Consider the following 21,618-nt stretch of genomic DNA (forward strand, 5'->3'; position numbering starts at 1 on the left):
CATCCTCTGATATGCATGCATATGTGCAGACTCCCAAACTAAATAGGACTGACCTATGGAACTGATAGAATATTATGATTTCTGAAGTTATGTCATAAAGGATATTGTGACTTCTGTTTTGCACTCTCTTGGATCACTAATTCTTGGGGAAGCCAGCTGTGATGGAGTGAGCTCTCAAGCAGCCCGATGAACAGGTACACATGCCAAGGAACTGAGGATTTCTGCCAATAGCCAACACTGACTTGCCAGCCATGTGAGCCATATGAGACATCTGGGAATTGGATCTTCTATTCTCAGTCAAGTTTTCAGACGACTGCAGCTAGAGTAACATCTTGACTGTAATCTTATCAGAGATCCCAAGTCAAAACCACCCAGTTAAGTCTCCCCCAAATTCCTGACCCATGGAAACTGTGTGAGATAATAAATGCTCATTATTATTTTAAGCCACTAAATTCTGGGATAATTTGTTATACAGCAATGGATAACTATGCCAAACTGCCACCAGGTATGAATTAACAATATTGTGTAAGTGGATGGAACTTACATTGACAAACCAGCAAATTCATATAATTTAGGGGGAACAGAGAGGGGAATGTAAAGGGATGCTGAGGGAATAACAGGAAGTAGGATAGACAAAGAGAGAAAAGTCAAGAACAGAGAAAAGATACACAGGCTCAAATGCAATCTCTTCTTATTCATTGAACCATCTCTTTTGAAGACACCAGCAACATCTTTGAATAAATAGATGTTGAAGAGATTGATTAGGAAAATGATTATGAGTTCAATATTAAGGTTAATGGAAAGGGAGTTAATATCTCTGAAGTCATTCTTTCTCACAGGGTCCACTTACTAGACAGAAGGGAATACTTCTCAAGCTCTTGCCAGAATTAAGGGATCTGTGTTTTGACTCTTAAGAGTATATATGTAGACACTTATGTTTTATATTCTTAAGCTCTTCTGGGCCAAGAAGGATACCCAATCCTTCATCCTATCCCCAGATCCAAACTACTCTCCACCTGCACCTTCTGCAAGGACCTTTCCTCCTTCCAGATGCCACAGGATTCCCTTCCTGACAGCCCAAGGGACAAATCACTAACCTCTCTCAGGCTTTCATTCTGAAACAATAATGGGTTCTTGGAGTTTCCATATGCTTCAACATCCAAATTAAGTTTAGAATCATTTATTAGATTCACTCTTTTCATATTTTTTTGTTTCAGTTTTATTGATTTATTTAGACTTAGGCCAGTGAACAATTTAACTCTGAGTTTAGAGCGTAAAATGTGTGTGAGCTTGTGTATAGTGCAAAATACATAAGATATCAAACTATATACATACTCTGCAAGATATAAAGATAAAGAGATTAAGATCACCTCTTAAACTATACCTTCAATCTGCTGATGAAGACCTATTATTTATTAAATCAATTTATTTGGTTGTGATCAGAAATCAATAGATTTCTCTATTGAAATTAAAGAGAAAAGAGGAGAGGGAAAAGATGAGAAGAAGAAATAGCAGAGCAAATTGCATTTAAAAGGAATATCTATTACTTCCTCAAAGTTTTGTTTCAGTAAGGGCAAGCATGAGTGCATGTGAGTGTGAGCATATGATGTAAAATGTGTTTCTTAGTGTAGGTTATAGTCAAAAAGAGTCCTTAAAAAAATAAATAACTGGCCAGCTAATGAACATTTGAAAATAAACTGAAACCATTACTGTTTAGGCTACAAAGCACCCAAAACTTAGTGGCTTAAAACAACTATTTTATTATACCCATAGATTCTTCAAATCAGGATTTCTGATAGAGCAGAGTAGAGTTGGCTTGTCTCTTTGCCATGATGTTTGGGAGTTCACCTGAAAAGACTCGACCACTGGAAGCTGGAATCAGCTGGAGACTCCTTCTCTCACATTGCTGGTCCTTGTATTAGGATGGTTCAAAAACTGCTATGACTAACCAGAGTGCCCAAACGTGGTCTCCACAGGCAGCTTGGCTTTCTCACAACGTGGTCTCAGAGCTACCGAAATTCTTATGAGATAGATAGTTCAGAAACAGAAGCCTAAGTGTTCCAGCAAATAAGGCAGAAGCTCCATTGCTTTTTAAGACCTAGCGGTGGAGGTCACACAGCCTCCCTTCCTTCACATTCTATTGGTGCAAGCTGTCACAAGGTCACTCAGATTCAAGGGGACCAGAATTAGACTTGATGGGGGAGTGACAAGACACATTGGAGAAGGGAATGTGGGTCAGGAGAAATAGTTGTGACCATTTTTGAGAAATCAAATTTGCCATATTATATAACCACGAGAATGTCCAGGAGTGGTAGACTAGATAAGTAAATACATTGGGCCACATGTATAAAAGAAATATTAAACTGCAATGAAAATCACCAAACTAGAGCTCTCTGCATCAGTACAGTACAGAGGGATGGATCTTGTTCAGGGAAAAAAAAAACAAGACATGAAAGACTAAATACACTGTGATTTTGCACACGTACATAACAAAATCAGGCCAAACTAAAGCATTGTTTATGGATACACAGATAAATAATGAATCTGTAAATGAAAAAACAAGCATATAATTTCTGTGAAAGTCCAGATGAAGAGCAGAAAGAGGAGAGAGATAGTACCTGAATGTCTGAGAAACTCAGCACCCATATCTTTTTAAAATAAGCTTCATCATATTTTAAAGAGAAACATGCTGTTTGCTAATAATAAAGTAATTTTGCTTATGGTAGAAACTTTGAAAAACTATTAAAGTTTGGACACAAGAATAAAAATCACCTACATTTCCGCCACTTTGGCAAATCTATGTCACATTTAGGTGTATTTTCCCCTTCTATGAAAACTGTTATAACATGGTGAGATATGAAGAGGAACTTTTTTTAGGAAACTTTTTATTTTGAACTAATTTTAGATTTACAAGAAAGTTGCAAAAACAGTACAAAAAGTTTCCTTATATCCTTCAACTGGCTTCCCCTAATGTTAATGTCTTACATAACCATTGTACAGTTATGGAGAACAAGAAATGGACGTTGGTGCAATATTGTTAACTAAACTTTATTTTATTTATTTTTTAATTCTTTTTTAAAATTTAATTCAATTTTTTTATACAGCAGGTTCTTATTAGTTATCTATTTTATACATATTAATGTATATATGTCAATCCCAATCTCCCAGTTCATCCCACCACCACCCACCCACCCCATCCCCACCCCCATGTTAACTAAACTTTAGACTTTATTCAAATTTCACAAACTTTTCCACCAAGTCCTTTTTCTTTTCCAGGATCTTATTCAGGATCGCACATTGAATTTACTTAATGCTTTTCCTTAGTCTCCTCCAGTCTGTAACAATTCCTTAGTCTGTCCTTTCCTTTCATGGCCTTCACATTTTTGGAGTATTGATCAGTTATTTTTTTTAAATGTTCCTTGAGTGGAATTTGTCTGATGTTTACTCATCCCTGGAATGAGTTTATGCATTTTGCCAGGAAATATCACAAAAACGATGAAGTATCCTTCTCAATGCAAGGAGTTCATGATGTTGATATGTCTTACTATTTGTAGGGTTTACCCTGCTCACTTAGTTAAGGTGGTGTCTGGGTTTCTCCACTGTAAATTCATTGCCTTTCTCTTTGTAGTAGATAGATATCTTGGGGAAGATACTTTGAGACTCTGCAAATCCTGACTGTCCTTCAAATTTCACTCAGTGATTTTAGTATCCACCTGTGGATTTCATCTGCAACAAGGAAAAGTTGTCCATTTTCCTTATGTATGTATGTATTTATTTATGAATATATATTTTATCTATGAGTTAAAATCCAATATTATCAATTTTTATTTTGTTGCTCAAATGGTACCAGCTTTAGCAATTAGTAGCTCCTTGAGAGTGGCTTGCATGGTGTTTCAACAAATTTTCATTTTATTTTAAGCATCTTCCTTTTCTGGCACCACAATATGTTCCAGGCCCACCCTGTATTTTCCCTGCTCCAGCCTTGGAGCCAGTCACTTCTCCAGATAGTCCTGGTTCCTTTGATTAGAGAATGATGCTTAAAAACCAAAGATTGTCTTCCAGGTGTGCTAATTGCTACTAGGGTGTCACTGCTTTTAGGTCTGCTCCGCTGACAGAGCAAGGAAGTATATCTGTATGTTAACCCAATCACATACACACACTTCTAGGTGTCTATATCTATTAAACTGGAGATGTATTTTAAAATATGAGTTTATATTAATACTTCTGATTCTAATCCAGCACAAGTTTCATTTTAGCCAAATACTTCTTTTTGCACTAGTGAGAACACTGGATCTCATTTTCTACACTGTGTTTACTTCTTTGTTCAATTCTAGACACATAAATAGTTTCAGAATTGTTAGCCCGTAACCCTGAGAAAAACACTTTTATTAGATTACAACCTTTATGTGTAGTTGCTTTTGTCTTTAGCCTTATAGTATCCAATCAAGATACTGTTTTCTACAGTTACTTAAGTTAATTTTTATCTTCCCCAATCCCTTTAGTGTTATTATGTAATACCTGTAATTTAATATAGTTTGGTTAATTTGTTAGTGCTTGTATTCCATTCTGAGTTCCCCCATCTCTACTGTTTTTAATAGTGTGACTATTTTGCTGGTATATGAAGCATTACTATAGTTTTAAGAGTCAGAGTTATACAAAAAGACATACTCAGAAAACTGTCACTCACTTCTCATCCCTGCGACTCTGTTCCCATTCCTCCCTTCTTTCCATTCCTTTCTAATCCCCACCCCCTGAGATAACAAATCCCTTACATTTTTGGTTTATTCTTCCTGTGTATCTTTTGCACAAATGAGAAAAAAATGTATTTTCTTATATCTTCATCTTTCTCTTACAGAGGGTATCATACTATAGACACTCTTCTGCACTTGGCTTTTTCACTTAACCATCTATCCTGGAATTCATTCCTTAATAACTCATACAGATCTTCCTCATTCATTTTTGTAGCTATATATTACCCAATTGTACATATGTGTCCTAGTTTATTCAATCACTTTTATATGTGGATATTAAAGTTTGCTCCAATATTTTACAGTTCCAAAGAATGCTGCAATGAATAACCTTGAGTATGCACCATGCCCCAGTTTTATTTATTGAATTAAATAAAAATAATAACAATTTCTGAAATAATATATAGCCCATTTTAAGAAGTTTTCCAGAAATGGTCTACACCAAAAGCCAAGATAGAGTGCCTCTTAAAAGAGTCTACAAAGGGGAGGCTGTCCCAACAGATAGAGATCTACAGGTGGCCTTCAGAGCGTCACCATGGCTGCGATCATACAACACGCATGCTATGAGGAAGCTGGAGAAGGGCTAATTTGTTTAGCAAAAAAGCACCTCTTCCCCAAACTCTGTCTTGAGTAATGCAATCATGGTAACCTACTGAAATAGAAAAGTCCAGAATCAAGTGCTTGACTCTGGAGCCCAGAATTTTGGAGTAAAAGGAACCAAGTATAAGCCTCCCTTTCCTTTCAGCTTTTCCACAAATCTCATCATTACTCTTAGCACAGTTGCTATCGTGTTCAAAATGGAAATGTTTGCAGAGTGCGCCCCATTTTTTATGACTCGGGGTTTCTTAGAGGCTTAAAAACGCCAATGATAGGAAATTACTTTTTGTAGATTATTAGCGATTAATACACTTGAGAATATTTCATGGCTATAAAAGTTCAAGAAATGCATGAGGAAGACTCCTCCCAATCTGGCCATTGAGATTGTACTGTAAGAAATACATTTTACACGGTGGCACCCAGCACACAATCAAAAAACTATGCAGAGGGCTTCCCTGGTGGCGCAGTGGTTGAGAGTCCGCCTGCCGATGCAGGGGACGCGGGTTCGTGCACCAGTCCGGGAAGATCCCACATGCCGCGGAGCGTCTAGGCCTGTGAGCCATGGCCGCTGAGCCTGCGTGTCCGGAGCCTGCGTGTCCGGAGCCTGTGCTCCGCAACGGGAGAGGCCACAATAGTGAGAGGGCCGCGTACCGCAAAAAAAAAAAAAGAAAAAAAAAGCTATGCAGATAACTGAAACTACATGCTTTGGGCTCTGATCCTTTGTATTCTATTCTAGTTCATTAAAAAGGAAACATTTTGGCCTTGTGCTACAAAATTGATTTTGCAACATTTAATGATTTTTCAGACCGGCACCCTGAAAAACACTGAGCAAATGCTTTGAAGTCAAACAGATGTGAGCTGGAATCCTGGATGCACCTCTTACCAGCAGTCTTCTTGGGAGAATTCAGAATTATCTGGGGCAAGACTTGGAATCTATATTGAAAGCACAGGTACAACACACACATATACACACACACACATACAAACACCCTAGGTAGTGCTGATATAACTGACAGATCAATAGGAAAATAGAGCCTTTGGTGTTACTTCTATTTCAAATAAATGCTTGATGTGACAGTGGCAGATCCTCTACGTCTTCTTTAAGTCTGTCAAATAGTTTTATTTATAGAAAACACACTGCACCATAGGAGATGAGCATAGAGGAGTTAAAAGATCACAGAATTTGAAGAATTTAAGTACCTCCAAATCAGAAGTCGTTAGGGATACATAGAAAATAGTGAGGCATTTGAGAGAAAATTCCGGTGTGCTCTGCAAATTTCAACTATGTAGGGTAGTGGTTTTGTTTGTCATTGCTAATGAGCATAACCCCACTGCTCTGGGATTAAAGTGCCCATAACATCAATTTCTGTAGTAACCATCAATGGGTCTGTTTTGGAGCCTAGTCCCCTCCCTTTTTATTTTAATATATAACAAAGCGCAAATTTATTTTTCACGAGCATGCACAAATTACACTGAAAATGTTTACATATTAAGGCTTTAAAAATATTGATAATTTATATGTCTTTTATACCAGATTCAGCATTAATTTAAACAAGACTCTTGAGACATTTCATTAATGTTGAATCAAAGATCTGTATTCTTTTATTTCAGTAGTAGAGTCTGTCGTGTGTGGAGAAAATTGGGGGCAATGGAACTAAAAATTAATGTGATGTCAAATGCCATGGTACAACCAGCTACACCCACAGAATTGTATCCTATCACCTTATAGCACTGGCCAAAATTTAAAGTCTTTCAAGTACATGGCTTGCAGTTTTTTTTTTTTTTTTAATTTTATTTATTTATTTATGGCTGTGTTGGGTCTTCGTTTCTATGCGAGGGCTTTCTCTAGTTGTGGCAAGTGGGGGCCACTCCTCATCATGGTGCGTGGGCCTCTCACTATCGTGGCCTCTCTTGTTGCGGAGCACAGGCTCCAGACGCGCAGGCTCAGTAATTGTGGCTCACGGGGCCAGCTGCTCCGTGGCATGTGGGATCTTCTCAGGCCAGGGCTCGAACCCGTGTGTCCTGCATTGGCAGGCGGACTCTCAACCACTGCGCCACCAGGGAAGCCCCGGCTTGCAGTTTTTAAAGACAATTCCATCCAGATCATTTTCCAGGAATAATTCCTTTAGCTGGGTTTTCATTGACAACGTGTACACTTTGGTGATTGCCAATATGTACTACCTAAATAAAACCACTTTTTCAAAGACCTTGCAAAGGATGCCTTCAGAGGACAAAAACTTAACGTGGATTGTCCTTCAAAGCTCTGCTTCCGAGCTGGAAATCTGAACTTGTCATTCGATCCTACACGGAACTTATTTTCTTTTTGATGGAGCTCCGGGAAGCATAGGGCCAGAATCTTCATGAGTGAAGCCATATTTGCTGTGTGGACTAGTCATTCATCGGTTATTCAGTGATAACAGGGTCTGGGTTTCTCCAGTAAAGGGAATAGATATGTTATAGTCTACAGTTTCCATTTGGTTCCCCTTATGATCAACGCTTGAATTCCAGTTGTAAAGAGTATATTTCTATTTGATCCTGAAGCATATGCCAAAAGAACTCAGCAAGACTGCAAACAAATTCTTCCAAGTGCACCTCTGCTCCCAGTGACTTCACAGAAAACATCTGTGTGTTATTTGAAAATTAATCCTTTTCCATCTGTGTATCTGTGTTTTGGACTCCCTTTCCTTCCCAAATATCCTGAATTCAAGGTATCTAAACTCATGGAGCAGTTGTCCAGAGGAGAAGCAACAGCCCCTCCCCCAACCCCTGGGAGCAGACAGGAAAAGAATTATCCTAAGGAATTGTTTAAAAACCCAGACGCAGCAGAAAGAAATAAAACCGTGGCTGCATACGTTGATGTCCCAGGGGTCCAACATTTAACCTCATATGGGCAATAATTTGTTTAGCATTAAACTAAACCAGTTTGATGAACTCAAATGCCCTCGGCTCAATAGGCAGGACTCTCAGAGGAGCCTGTGTTACTTCCCTCACTTAAGTGCAGATTTGTAATAAAAATCCTAATGCCAGTTACATGCTTTTTGGACCTATAAGAACCTAACCACCTGGAGAATCATATTTGAGAGGTCAGAAAACTCCACAGTTAAAGATCGGTTTATAATTTACGAAGAAAATAGAAAGTTTTGTTTCTCTGAGTTGAAATTTGACAAGCACGGCGGGAAATATTGCTGGGTTTTGGCATAAGGTTTTGAGCTTTCCTCATAATTTGAGACCTGAGTGAAGCCTGAGACTTTGGGGATCATTTTCTGGGAAAAATCGGGCAATTCAGTGCAGAGAATTTTGATATTTTTGGCATTTTTTGAGGTGTAACAAACACAACTCGGGATCCGAGAGGACACTCTGAGGCTGCCAGCGAGGCGGGCTGGACAGCGCACCAATCACGACGCAGCTCCGCCCTATATAAACGGGCGGGCGCAGCGGCGCGGCCCGAGTCCCGGCCAGTGCCTCTGCTTCCGGCTCGAATTGCTTTTCTAACACCCGCCTTCAACATGTCCGAGACTGCGCCCGCCGCGCCTGCTGCACCGGCCCCTGCCGAGAAGACGCCGGTGAAAAAGAAAGCTCGTAAGGCTGCAGGTGCTGCAAAGCGCAAAGCGTCCGGGCCCCCAGTGTCCGAGCTCATCACCAAGGCTGTCGCTGCCTCCAAGGAGCGCAGCGGCGTTTCTCTGGCTGCGCTCAAGAAGGCGCTGGCGGCCGCGGGCTACGATGTAGAGAAGAATAACAGTCGCATCAAGCTGGGTCTTAAGAGCTTGGTGAGCAAGGGCACTCTGGTACAGACCAAGGGCACCGGCGCCTCAGGTTCTTTCAAGCTCAACAGGAAGGCGGCCACAGGGGAGGCTAAGCCCAAAGCCAAGAAGGCGGGCGCGGCCAAACCCAAGAAGCCTGCAGGAGGAGCAAAGAAACCCAAGAAGGCGACGGGGGCGGCCACCCCCAAGAAGAGCGCCAAGAAGACCCCAAAGAAGGCGAAGAAGCCTGTCGCGGCTGCAGGAGCCAAAAAAGCAAAAAGTCCGAAAAAAGCGAAAGCAGCCAAGCCGAAGAAGGCGCCCAAGAGCCCAGCGAAAGCTAAGGCGGTGAAACCCAAGGCGGCTAAACCAAAGACCGCCAAACCTAAGGCAGCCAAGCCAAAGAAGGCGGCAGCCAAGAAGAAATAGGAAGTTCCTTTGGCCTAAGGCTTAGAAGCTCGACACAACCCAAAGGCTCTTTTCAGAGCCACCCCAAGGATATCAGGAAAAGAGCTGTTGGCACATTTTAAGAGGGCGGGGCTAGGAGAAAAAGGCCGCCAGTGAGGGGCCGCCCTCCCCGGGGTGGGTCCTGTATGGCCTCGGCTGTAGTACAACGTGACAGTTCCTTTAGGAAACGTAATAGCGAGGTTAGACTGACCAGGGAACAGGCCTGGGCGTAAGCTTCTTGTTTCAGGCTCCAGGGTGCGGCGAGAGTGGAGATCGCTGGTTGTAAGTTGGCCCGCACTTCGCCCCAAAGAGCGCGGTAAGGGAGAGTACAAAGTTAGGAGCAGGAACTCCCCCCCGCTATACCAGGCACTGCGTTCTGTAGGTGTCTGGAGACCACTAAAATGAAATTTAAATGTTTACCCCATTGCACGAAAGATGGTTTATCATTTAATGAGCCACTTGCATTTTCTTTGGTTAATTAACAAGGGCATGCCGACAGGCAAAATTGGCATGTTTGCGGGAAAAATACTCCCAAGTATTTTAAGCATCATGGTTACTAAGTAACAAAAATTATCAGGACTTCCGATAGAGGACGAAGAGGTTAAGAACTGTTAAAAGAGGGTGACCCAGCCCAGGAGGTTATGTGCAGGTGGTGGTTGCTTATTGGTTAGCTGCCCAGGGCGCGGGGTAATGCGTTTATCGAGCTTGTCCACTAGCTCCATCTGGACATTAACACGGCGACTAGTTGCGGGGCCCGGACCAATGCACGAAATTATCCAAAGGAACAGAGAAGTTGCTTTCAGTTACAAACTTAAAGCTAGCGTGTTGTCATTTCCTCTCATCTGCTTGCTGTGAAATACACCGTGCAGGTGCTTCAAAAGGCTATTTGTACTAGCTATGGGTAGTCTAGTCTAGGCCTCTCTGATTGGGTCAAAGCACACTAACTAAACAGCCAATGAAAAGGTAGACCTGCTAGTATCATTTACATTCCTGTTTGTGACGCCACAATAAAATTAATCCAATCATGAGCGAAATCTTACTAACCTAATTTGAATACCGCATCTATAAGTAAATGTGGCCTCAGTGGGGGCGACTCTTTTCCCAGGTGTTAGCGTGAGTGTTCGAATTTTTACCGCTACAATGCCTGAACCCACCAAGTCTGCTCCGGCCCCGAAGAAGGGCTCCAAGAAGGCAGTGACCAAGGCGCAGAAGAAGGATGGCAAGAAGCGCAAGCGCAGTCGCAAGGAGAGTTACTCCGTGTACGTGTACAAGGTGCTGAAGCAGGTCCACCCGGACACCGGCATCTCGTCCAAGGCCATGGGCATCATGAACTCGTTCGTCAACGACATCTTCGAGCGCATCGCGGGCGAGGCGTCGCGCCTGGCGCATTATAACAAGCGTTCGACTATCACTTCCAGAGAGATCCAGACGGCCGTGCGCCTGCTGCTGCCCGGGGAGCTGGCCAAGCACGCCGTGTCTGAGGGCACCAAGGCTGTCACCAAGTACACCAGCTCCAAGTAAACTTGCCAAGTAAGCGTCTTTACACCTAACCCCAAAGGCTCTTTTAAGAGCCACGCATGCTTTCAGCAGATGAGTTGTAATCCTTTCATTCCAAAAGCTATTTTCGGATGTCTCCTGCCAAATTTAAAGCTTCACTACTGTTCTTTAATGTTTTAATACAGCCGCGTAGAAAATACTTACGAGGAACTTAGAAAATAACAATATGTGCCGTTAATTGCGTGCTCACTATGGGCAAGTACATTTCTATAGAACCATGATACCACATAACCAGATACCAATTTGCACTGAAAATTCCATTTCAAGTGTACAGCTTTCCTCTTCGTGTGTAGGTCTCCAAGTTGATCCTAAGGTTGATACTGAATTTGGCGATGACCCCTTACCCAGAGCACGAAAGAGGATGCTCTGACTTCATTCTGCTCGGAGCTTTTCCATTACTCTTTCCCTTTTTTACAAAAAAACAAACATATAGACATGTATTTCTGGAAAAAAATGCTAAAGGAAATGGGAGTTTTCACTCAAATGTTACACAGGTTTTTCTGGTTTTCTTGCTTTGTAATTGGTGCAGTTTCTGCTTGAGGCTCTGAGCAGTGGGTGGGGGAGGGAGAGGAGGATCCTACACTATCCTAAAGGCACCGAGGAAAGGGAAAGGGAAGCCTTCAAACCCTGTCAGCTACTGTATCTTCTTTCCCGGAAAGTCATATTTAATTTATAGTCCTTTGGGGGCAGCATTCAGCTTTAAAGTCCTCTGGGTCACAAGAGGAAAGCACAGTACTCAATCAGTTAAGGCGCCTGATTAAAGTCTGAGGCCCCCTTTTCAGCACCCTCTCCGCTTTCCCGGATGTCCCCGAGCGTCAAGGACGGAGAGGAAGTAGAATGAGAAGGAAAGCCCTTTCTGGCAGGATGTGGCTTTTGCCGCACTAGGTAGGACAGGGGTAAAGGTTTTCACTGCTGAGGAATAGATTTTGTCGGGAAGATAAATCTCTGAAAAGAGGTTCAGAGGGGCTGAGAGGGAATGGCCGGGAGGAGAGGAATCAATGGTCAGAGGTCACCAAGAAAATTGCCAGGTAGATGAGGCTGGGCTGGGAATGAAGTGCTGGTTGAGATGGAAAATTTAGGTGGAGGGCATTGTTGGCTGAGGGAGGAATGAATTTAGAAACTCTAGGGTTCTCACGATCTCCCAAAAGAAACAGGGATTCATGGATTATGGGGACAGATTTTCCATAATATGGCAAGCTGGGTACTTGGATGAACGATTAAAATCCAGAATAATATTTTTTTTAATTTATAAAAGCAACGAAGAGCCACCACAAAAGTAAGGAACTCTCGGTCCCAGGGGCTTGGCCCACGTGAAACCCCAAGCACCACAGCTGACTTCACCCAAACCTGCACTTTGTTTTTTAGGGTGTTATGTGACGCCTGGCCATGGTGGGGAGCATGATAAGAACTCTCTCCCAGTGAAGCTGAGACACCAGACCAAAGTGAACTACAAATAAACACACAAACACACTCACCACAGATGATGGCAAAGAGTCTGCCTTGAACCTTGGTGCTGAGTAGGTTCCACTGAGAACTTGGACCTCAAGCCAGACTTCACACTTACTTGTTTCAGCTTTAATACCACAAGGATTCAAAACACCCAGGCTAAGAATTTAATTTAGGGATATCCCAAACTGGTCTGGTGCCCCTGAGCACCTGTTAAAAGCAAATACAAATCCTCTCTGGAAGAATAAGCTTCATTTTAGGCCTCAATAAATCTTCACAGATAAATATCCAAGAAAATGAATGAGCAGCTTCACAACCGAAATTAACCAAACACACCATGAAATAAGGCACCATGACCAAGAGCAACAGACAATGAAAACAAAAGCACAAATTAACAGATACAGACTTCAAGTGACTAACTTTAATAGCTTAAAAAATATATCTATGTGCGGGATTAAGAGAATACAAAGAATGATCAAATAGATTTGAAAAATACAAATAGAAATTCTAGAAATATATATACATTTCTAGAATTTCTATTTGTTTTCTATAGAAACAAATGTTGCTATTCTATAATTAATTATATATATAATTATATATAATATATATAAATATAATATAAACAAACTTGTATAATACATATAAAATTATATATATAACAAATTATATATTACATATAAAATTAGAACTGAAATTAAAAGCTTACTGGATTATTTTAATAGCCAATTGGACCCAGCTGAAGTATTTTCATGAATTATATAACCAGATCACAAGGAATTATCCAAAATGAAAAGAGACAAATGTAAAAGTGAGTTTAAGAGATCTGGAGTTAGTAGTAAAATTGTCTGGCATGCATCTAATCTTAGTAGCAGGACATGCAGTAAATGATGCAGATGTGAGATTCAAATGATCATGGCTGACAGTTTTTTAGAATTGGTGGATTACTCATACAATGAAAAATAAATATAGTGAAAAATGATACAACAGAAAGGGTTACTGTGTGACACTAAACTAAGCCATATACATTCTTACAACAAATATAATGCTGATTTTCATAGGGTTGTGCCTTCTAATCTGTGTGGACACATGGCATCAGACCAAAGCACTGTTTGAAATTCTTGGGAGGAGGGGACTTGAGTGATTGATTATTTACATGCATTTTGTATCTAGCTAAAAATTCTGTTAATGCTAATCCGTATTTAATGGACTATCTTGATTTTCATTGCATATAATACTATCATTAGCAAATAAAAAATCTTTGATATTCTTTCCAATAACAATTTCTCTTAATCTCTTTTATCTTGCTACTGTGTTAACTAAAATCACAAACTATTTCATATTAGACATGCTATTAGATGTCACCATCTTTTTCCTCCTTTTCATGGAAATAGCTTTGGTAGTTCATTATTTATAATAATACCTGTGTGTGTGTGTACGTGTGTGTGTATGAGAGTAGTCTTTATTGTACTGATGTAGTTTCCTTTTAAATCTTTTTTAAGAGTTTTTATTAGGAATGATTTATGATTTATGAAGTTTGTCTGATGAAATAATGTCCTTTTTCTCCTTTAACCTTTTGCAGTAAAGTACATGTAGATTTTCTAATGTTAATCCATGCTTCCAGTCCTAGGACAAATCTTATTTGGTCATGTTGTATTATTATCTTAAATAATGGCTGGATAAATTTTCATATTTTACATGGATTTTTAAAATTTCTACTATTCACACATAAAATCATTCTATGATATTCTTTTTTGGGTTTACCTTCATCAGATTTTGTCCTTAAGGTTATGGTAGCTTCATAAACTTCACTGTAGGGCTCTCCTTTACTACTTACTGCTGCATAATAAATTATCCCCAAACTGAGCAGCTTAAATCAATGAACATTTATTATCTCATTCAGTTTCTGTGATCAGGAATCCAGAAGTGACTTAGCTGGGTGGTTATGACTCAGGGTCTCTCGGGAGGTTGAAGTCAAGATGTAAGCATAGGCTGCAGTCATCTGGAGCATAGGCTCCAGACTGTAGCTGGAGGATTGCCTTCCAAGATGGCTTGAATGCCATCTTGGATGCCAGACAAGTTCCTGGTGGCTGGTGGCAGGAGGAACTCAGCTCCTTGCCACATGGACCTCTCTGGAGGGCTAAATGACTGTCTTCAAAACACGGTAGCTTTATCTCACAGAAAGAGAAATTATATAGAGAAAGAGAGTGCCAGGAATGCCTTCTGCGACCTAGTTTCGAACATCACACACTGACGCTTCTGCCACTTTCTATTCATTAGAAGCAAGTCGCTTAAACCTAGCATATATTCAGAAGGGGAATTAGAATCCACTTTTGAGGTAAGGATATTTTAAAAATTTGTGGACATATTTTAAAACCACCACATCATTCTTTTTATGCTTTAAATACTTGAATGTAAAAAGTATTTGTGCTTTAAAGATTAGATAGAAATAAGTTGTAAAATCACCTGAACTTAATACCTTTATACTTGGTAGATTTTTAGGAATTCCAGCAACCTAGACTATAATAGACCACTATCCACAGAGACAAAGTCAATAAAACTCCCACATGATGTCCTGATGGACTTTCCTCTGAGATTGTAAAGGACAAAATAGCGGCCTCTGCAGTTAAATAAAACATTATCTCAGCACATAGCAGGTACTTTTTAAAATATTGAATGAATTGAATTAATTCATCTGAGAAATCCTAAACTGCAATCAGGAAAGCAAATCTCTGATGCACAACTGTTTTGGAATGTCCAACAAACTAATACGTTTGGTCTTTTTGAAACAGAAAACAAATTGAAGAAAATAAATATAGTAAAAAATTAAAATTTCAGAAAATACTGTGGTATATGAAAATAGGAGAAAATAGGGCTTCCCTGGTGGCGCAATGGTTGGGAGTCTGCCTACCGGTTCAGGGGACACGGGTTCGAGCCCTGGTCTGGGAAGATCCCACATGCCAAGGAGCAACTAGGCCCATGCGCCACAACTGCTGAGTCTGCGCTCTACAGCCCGCGAGCCACAACTGCTGAAGCCCACTCACTTAGAGCTGGTGCTCCGCAGCGGGAGAAGCCACCTCAATGAGAAGCCCATGCACGGCAAGGAAGACCCAACACAGCCCAAAATAAATAAATTAAAATTAAAAAGAAAATAGGAGAAAATAATAATACAGAAAATGGTAATGAAATTTAAAATTGACAAGAAATTAAAGGGAACATAAAAATTTATTTAAAATATAGGAGTGAAGATTGATGATGAGTAAAAAAATACAATGTTTAATGTGTAAGGTAACAGATTAAGAGTTAGCAGAAACTCCATAAAAGAAGAAACTAAAGTGAAGAATTCAGTTATGAAGATTTATAAGGAGATTCTTTTTTTTTTTTTTTTTTTTTTTTTTTGTGTGGTACACAGGCCTCTCACTGCTGTGGCCTCTCCCGTTGCAGAGCACAGGCTCCGGACGCGCAGGCCCAGCGGCCATAGCTCACGGGCCTAGCCGCTCCGCGGCATGTGGGATCTTCCCGGACCAGGGCACAAACCCACATCCCCTGAATTGGAAGGCGGACTCTCAACCACTGCACCACCAGGGAAGCCCTATAAGGAGATTCTTGATGTGTGTCAAAATGTCCTAGCAAATTGTACCATGGCAGTAGTTAGCATATTTATTTATAAATCAATTTATTTAAGAGATAGTCATTGAATGTGTCTGGGCTAGTCACTGGCATGGGCACTGGAGATACAAAGAGAAATAAGATTGTCCTTGACTTCCAGGAGCCCTCAGTTTTGTAAGATCGTCAAGGAAGCTTACAGTTAACTGCTTTCATTTCCCTTTATCTTTCACTAAGGCCCAAACAAATGTTTATCACTCTTTGGAAGTCTGCAGTTAGGTGAATAGGCTTAGGCTCATGTGGGAAGTACCAAATTCATTAAATTAAGGCAAAAAAAATCATCCTAATTTTTGAGTGATAAAAAAATATAGTAATATTAATACCATTGTGGGACTTCCCTGGTGGTGCAGTGGATAAGACTCCATGCTCCCAATGCAGGGGGACTGGGTTCGATCTCTGGTCAGGGAACTAGGTCCCACATGCATGCTGCAACTAAGGAGCCTGTGTGCTGCAACTAAGGAGCCAGCAAGTCACAACTAAGGAGCCCACCTGCCACAACTAAGAGCTGGTTTAACCAAATAAATAAATATTAAAAACATAAAAACTGCATATAAAAATAATAATAATACCATTTTGACATAGTGCAAAGCTAAGAACAGTCCACAAGGCTGCACTCACACATCTGACACCAACTTCAGGGTTCAGAGGTCTCTCCAAAACTACCCTCAGATTAGGTAATTTATTAGAAGGACTCACAGAACTCATTAAAAGCTATTATACTCAAGGTTAGGGTTTATTTTATTTTTGTTTATTTTTATTTTTATTTTTTTTTGCGGTATGCGGGCCTCTCACTGTTGTGGCCTCCCCCGTTGCGGAGCACAGGCTCCGGAGCGCAGGCTCCGGACGCGCAGGCTCCGGACGCGCAGGCTCAGCGGCCATGGCTCACGGGCCCAGCCGCTCCGCGGCATATGGGATCCTCCCAGACCGGGGCACGAACCCGTATCCCCTGCATCGGCAGGCGGACTCTCAACCACTTGCGCCACCAGGGAGGCCCAAGGTTAGGGTTTATTATAGCCAAAGAACACAAAGCAAAATCAGCAAAGGGAAGAGACACATGGAGCAGAATCTAGGAGGGTTCCAAACTCAGAGCTTCCGGTAACCCTTTCCCAGTGGAGTCATGGAGTGTTAACAACACCTTCCTGCAACAATGTGTGACAACACAATATGTACTGCCAACTAGGGAAACTCACCCAAGCCTTGGTGTCCAGACTGGACCTTTAGTATCCAGTTCCTCTGGATCTAGTACAGATATGGCATGGCCCAAAGCAGCCAACATAAATGATCCTATTACACTATCCAGTGTAGCTCAATGCCTCCTGGTAAACAAAGATAATTCTTATCATGCAGGACATTCCAAGGGCCTACAGATCACATTCCAGCAAAGGGCAAAGGCCATACCTCCTTGGATAAGGTTAATTCTGAACAAAGTCATAAGAAAAACTATATTTTTACAATTTTGAATTAGATATCTATCGACTGTAACTTGAGTTCTACAACTATTTGCTTTTTATGATTGTTCTGTCACATATTTTTGCATTAGATCAACTGTGAACCCAGAAATTATAAGATTTCTTTTGGAAGACTAATTTTTGTACTTTATTCAGATGAACAAGTTCAGCAGTCTCCTCGATTCATACTCCCAACTTCCCTCCAAACTCTAGCTGCAGGAAAAGAGACTTAGGAGAGGTAGAGTTCAACTTTGGGAAAAGTTTGGGGAAAGTTTCATGTTGGTGGCATGGGCATTTAGTGCTAAATAGAAGAAAAGGCTCCTTTACATGAAAAGCAGCATTTGAGTGGCTCTTCCTTTCATAAACCATGAAATTTGCCATTATGCACAGGGAACAGGAATTGTAGAAAACTAAAGGAGTTATGCTTTAGAATTTTGTTTAAAAGTTTTAACACTGAACGTTAAGCTGTATTTCATAAATACAAAACTACAGAAATATCACAGCCAAATTATGGCTATTTTTTTTTTAGGAAAGAAGGAGGAGGAGCATGGGGAAAAGAAGAACGGTGAGAGAAAATGAGGAGTCAGAAAAAGAATGGAAGAAGCAAACTACTACAAAAGGGAGAGAAAGGGCCTAGCGACCAAAGAGAAGTCTATAAAAGACTGTGATAGGAGAGAGGCAGTGGGTGGACAGACTTAGTCATGTATTCGGTATTTCAGCTGGGTATCACACCTGTTACATAACTGAAATATTCTCCACATTTCTTGGGTTTTAGGTTGAGTGGATTAATTAAAATGGTATCATATCTGGGAGACTTTCTCTGACCAGCAGATGTAAAATGGTACCTCCCTATCCCATTTTTTACTTTCCTCCATTCATTCTTCTTTGTTATACTTAGTACTTATTGACATAAATTTGTTTATTATTTGTTTCCCTTCCCCATTCTCAAGACTGTAAGCTCATTGGAGCAGGGTTAGTGTTTTTTGCTACTGACTCCCTAATGCCTTGACTGTTTCAGACACAGTAGGTTCTCAGTAACCATTTGCAGCGCAACATAATTAATTAATTAATTAAAATACACATACGTCTGCAACAACAGGAATAGAGGCCAGATCTGGTTGTTGAAATGGTTCAATTGAATGAGTGACTCTTCTGGGTCTCACTTTCTTCATCTATACAAGGAGAATAATAATAATGCATTACTTCTTCGAGTTATTTTAAGGATTGAGATAATTTGTGTAAAGCTCTTAAAACAGTTATAGTCATTTCATAAGCACTTAGCAGTTGTTAGCAATTGTTATATTTTCCTTAATCTCTGAATTAAAATGAAAATCAGAGTGACTAATTCTCTTCAGGTCGAAAACTAAAGGGAGAGAATATACGCTTTTGAACTATTTGAAGTCCACCCCAGTAAGGGTAGTTGGGAGACTTGAAACAAAGATTACATTATTGAGAAATATCTCTTGACTGAGCATGGTTTGAGTCATTACTTGTTAACGCTAATAATGACTAAAGCGTAGGTAACACTGGAGCAGAGATTCCTCACAGAACATTATACAAGCGTATGTAAACAGAACCCTCTTCTTTGTATAGCAGATATTAATGTTGATGGCAAAATGGCACCTAACATATAAACCTTTTTTATTTCTTCAATCAGGGGAGAGATATGAGTGCAGAGAAGAAATGAATGCAAACAGTAACTGAAAATGAGAATCTGGCCATAGAAGTTATGAAGTATGATGTCTGACCTGCCTGAGATGATAGATAAGTGTGTATATCCCACCAAAATCCTACCCATCCTGATTTGCTGCACACTGACTTATCAAAAGGAGATCACTACCCGAGTGGAAGTGCCTAAACAAGGTGTTTTAGCTTTTTCATTTTATTTTTATTTACATTATAAAAACAATTTACTTCTGTTACAGGCGTAATTACTGGGAACTCATTATTTACCGTGGACTACTTTTGCTGGGGGAAGTCTGAAAGGATGGCAAAACATTTGTAAATGAGATGCTATATTTAATAAACTCTATGGATAATTGAAATTCCGCTTTCACTGTTGATTCAAATTCTTCTCCTAAGATCTCCCCTTTCTGGACAGGCAATTTATTTATATCTCAGTTTATTTTCTGGCATTAAGTTCTGAGTGGGTAAGACCTAAGAACTGTTTTGGCTTTGTTAGCGATCTCGAAGGTAAAAACTTAGTTTAGCTAAGCTGACATTTAAGAGGTCACCTTCAACATCTGAATTAAGGGGAACACATTACTTCTCACCTGAAGGATTTTTTTTTTTTTTTTTTTCTTTTTTGGCCGCGCCTCGCGGCTTGCGGGATCTTAGTTCCCCAATCAGGGACTGAACCCGCGCCCTCGGCAGTGAAAGCTCGAAGCGCTAACCACTGGACTGCCAGGGAATTCCCTTGAGGGGTTTTTAAAAACAGATTGCTGGACCCCACCTCACAGTTTCTGATTCACTAGACCTGGATCCAGTAATTTGCATTTCTAAATTATCAAGGTGGTGCTGATCCTGCTGGTCGGGGATCACACCTGGAGAACTGTGATTTAAATTACGACTTGGGATGTCCCTGAAATGATACTACCAAATAGCCGCACAAAACTGAAAAATCACCTTGAGGTTTAAACTGGAAGTGTCAAGTCGTGAAAATTGGCACCTCCTTCCGGTACAGCCACGCAAGGGTGGAAAGAATAACGTGTCGCTCCAGACCCGGCCTCTGTCGGCTCCCGCCCGTAGCCACGCCCCACCCCACGCAGGGTCTGTCCAAGGGCCGTCCCGCCACGCCGCTCCACGCCGGCTCGCTCATTGGATCGTCTCACCCAACCTCACGTTCCGCGGCTTCTCCCAGAGCCCCAGGTTACGCATACGCCACATTACGTCACTTCGGCTCCCCCGCCCCACCCCGCTCCCCGCCGCCCCGGGGTTCTCCAGTAAGCTGCAGGCTTCCGCCAGCCATTTGCGCGCGAGAGATTTCCCGTGGCAGCCACCTGCTGATGCGCAGGCTCTGCCGACCCAGCTTTTTCCCGCTACCACTGGATACTGGAGAGTCCCAACAGTCCGTGAGGACATGCGCAGATTAAAACGGGGAACTGAGCAGTTTGAAGACCGAGAAACAGGGTAGCAGACCTCCGGTAGTTTTTTGACTTTTTCTCAGCTGACGCTTTCCCTCATAACTAATCCCCAGGACATCTTCCTTGCACCGCCCCTGTTTATTATCAACACATTTCTAGGGCACTTTGTGTGAGGATTAAGTGCGTGTATATGTATGTGTGTGTGAATTATTATTACTTCCCACTTGAATAACTATATGTGTTTTAAATTTCATCTTGAGATGCACGAAGGGCCTACATTTATTAGGCTACGGTAGACACAGACCCTACAGCTCACAGTACTTTTAGAGGCTCACGAAAATATTTTAATTTCTTCTAAAATCAGGATTAAAAATGAACTTTTAGGTCGATGAAAACGTTCTGTGTAATACTAATATTTTAATGTTTATATAATTTTAATAGTGTTATTATTTTTCTTATTATTTTTACGGAGGAGAGGACCCAGGAAGGCAAAAGTGCATAGGGCCCGCAAAACATAATGCAGCCCTGGGTGCAGTTTGCACACAACCATCTCCAGTTATTTTTATTTACTTAAATTTTTTTTTCTTTTGGCATACACCTAGACACATTTCCAAGTGCTTTCCAGATGTTAACTCCTTTAATACTCGTAACACACCGGTGAACTATTGTTATCCCAATTTTACCCAGATAGATTGAGTCACTTAGAGCTTAAAATAATTTATCCAATGTCATCTAATTAGTAAATGGCAAAGGGGATTCTGACTCAAGCAGCTTAGCTCAGGGTCCCTGCTCTAAACCATTGCACTAGAGACATTATCTCTTGGTAACTCTAACCAATCCGAATCAATCATAGCAAGTAAAATTTAGAGCAAAGTAGCCAGGCTACTTTGAG

At 40.8% G+C, this 21,618-nt stretch overlaps 4 protein-coding genes across 6 annotated transcripts in view; 3 read left to right on the forward strand and 1 right to left on the reverse strand.

Annotated features, from left to right (window-relative positions):
• The window catches only part of LOC132497346 (uncharacterized), a 112,753-nt gene that overhangs the window by 79,622 nt on the left and 11,513 nt on the right, over positions 1 to 21,618 (reverse strand). The window lies entirely within an intron of this gene.
• LOC132497347 (uncharacterized) overlaps positions 1 to 21,618 on the forward strand; it is an 89,165-nt gene that overhangs the window by 35,530 nt on the left and 32,017 nt on the right. The window contains exon 3 of the mRNA XM_060110477.1: positions 15,580 to 15,602. Coding sequence (XP_059966460.1) covers positions 15,580 to 15,602 — 23 coding nt within the window. The remainder of the gene's footprint in view (positions 1 to 15,579; positions 15,603 to 21,618) is intronic.
• H1-4 (H1.4 linker histone, cluster member) lies at positions 8,852 to 9,511 on the forward strand. Its single transcript, XM_060110484.1, has one exon. The coding sequence runs from the start codon at positions 8,852 to 8,854 to the stop codon at positions 9,509 to 9,511; it is 660 nt and encodes a 219-aa protein (XP_059966467.1).
• LOC132497375 (histone H2B type 1-M) lies at positions 10,643 to 19,671 on the forward strand. Of its 3 annotated transcripts, XM_060110517.1 has the most exons (3): positions 10,643 to 11,059; positions 18,173 to 18,208; positions 19,301 to 19,671. In XM_060110517.1, exon 1 carries the CDS (start codon positions 10,670 to 10,672, stop codon positions 11,048 to 11,050), a length of 381 nt encoding a protein of 126 aa, XP_059966500.1. In that variant the 5' UTR covers positions 10,643 to 10,669; the 3' UTR covers positions 11,051 to 11,059; positions 18,173 to 18,208; positions 19,301 to 19,671. The 3 variants fall into 3 exon arrangements, with proteins under 3 accessions (XP_059966500.1, XP_059966499.1, XP_059966501.1); XM_060110516.1 differs by lacking the exon at positions 18,173 to 18,208; XM_060110518.1 differs by lacking the exons at positions 18,173 to 18,208; positions 19,301 to 19,671 and adding an exon at positions 12,452 to 12,530.

This window comes from Mesoplodon densirostris, chromosome 10, assembly GCF_025265405.1.
Source record: "Mesoplodon densirostris isolate mMesDen1 chromosome 10, mMesDen1 primary haplotype, whole genome shotgun sequence".
Taxonomy (NCBI): Eukaryota; Metazoa; Chordata; class Mammalia; order Artiodactyla; family Ziphiidae; genus Mesoplodon; species Mesoplodon densirostris.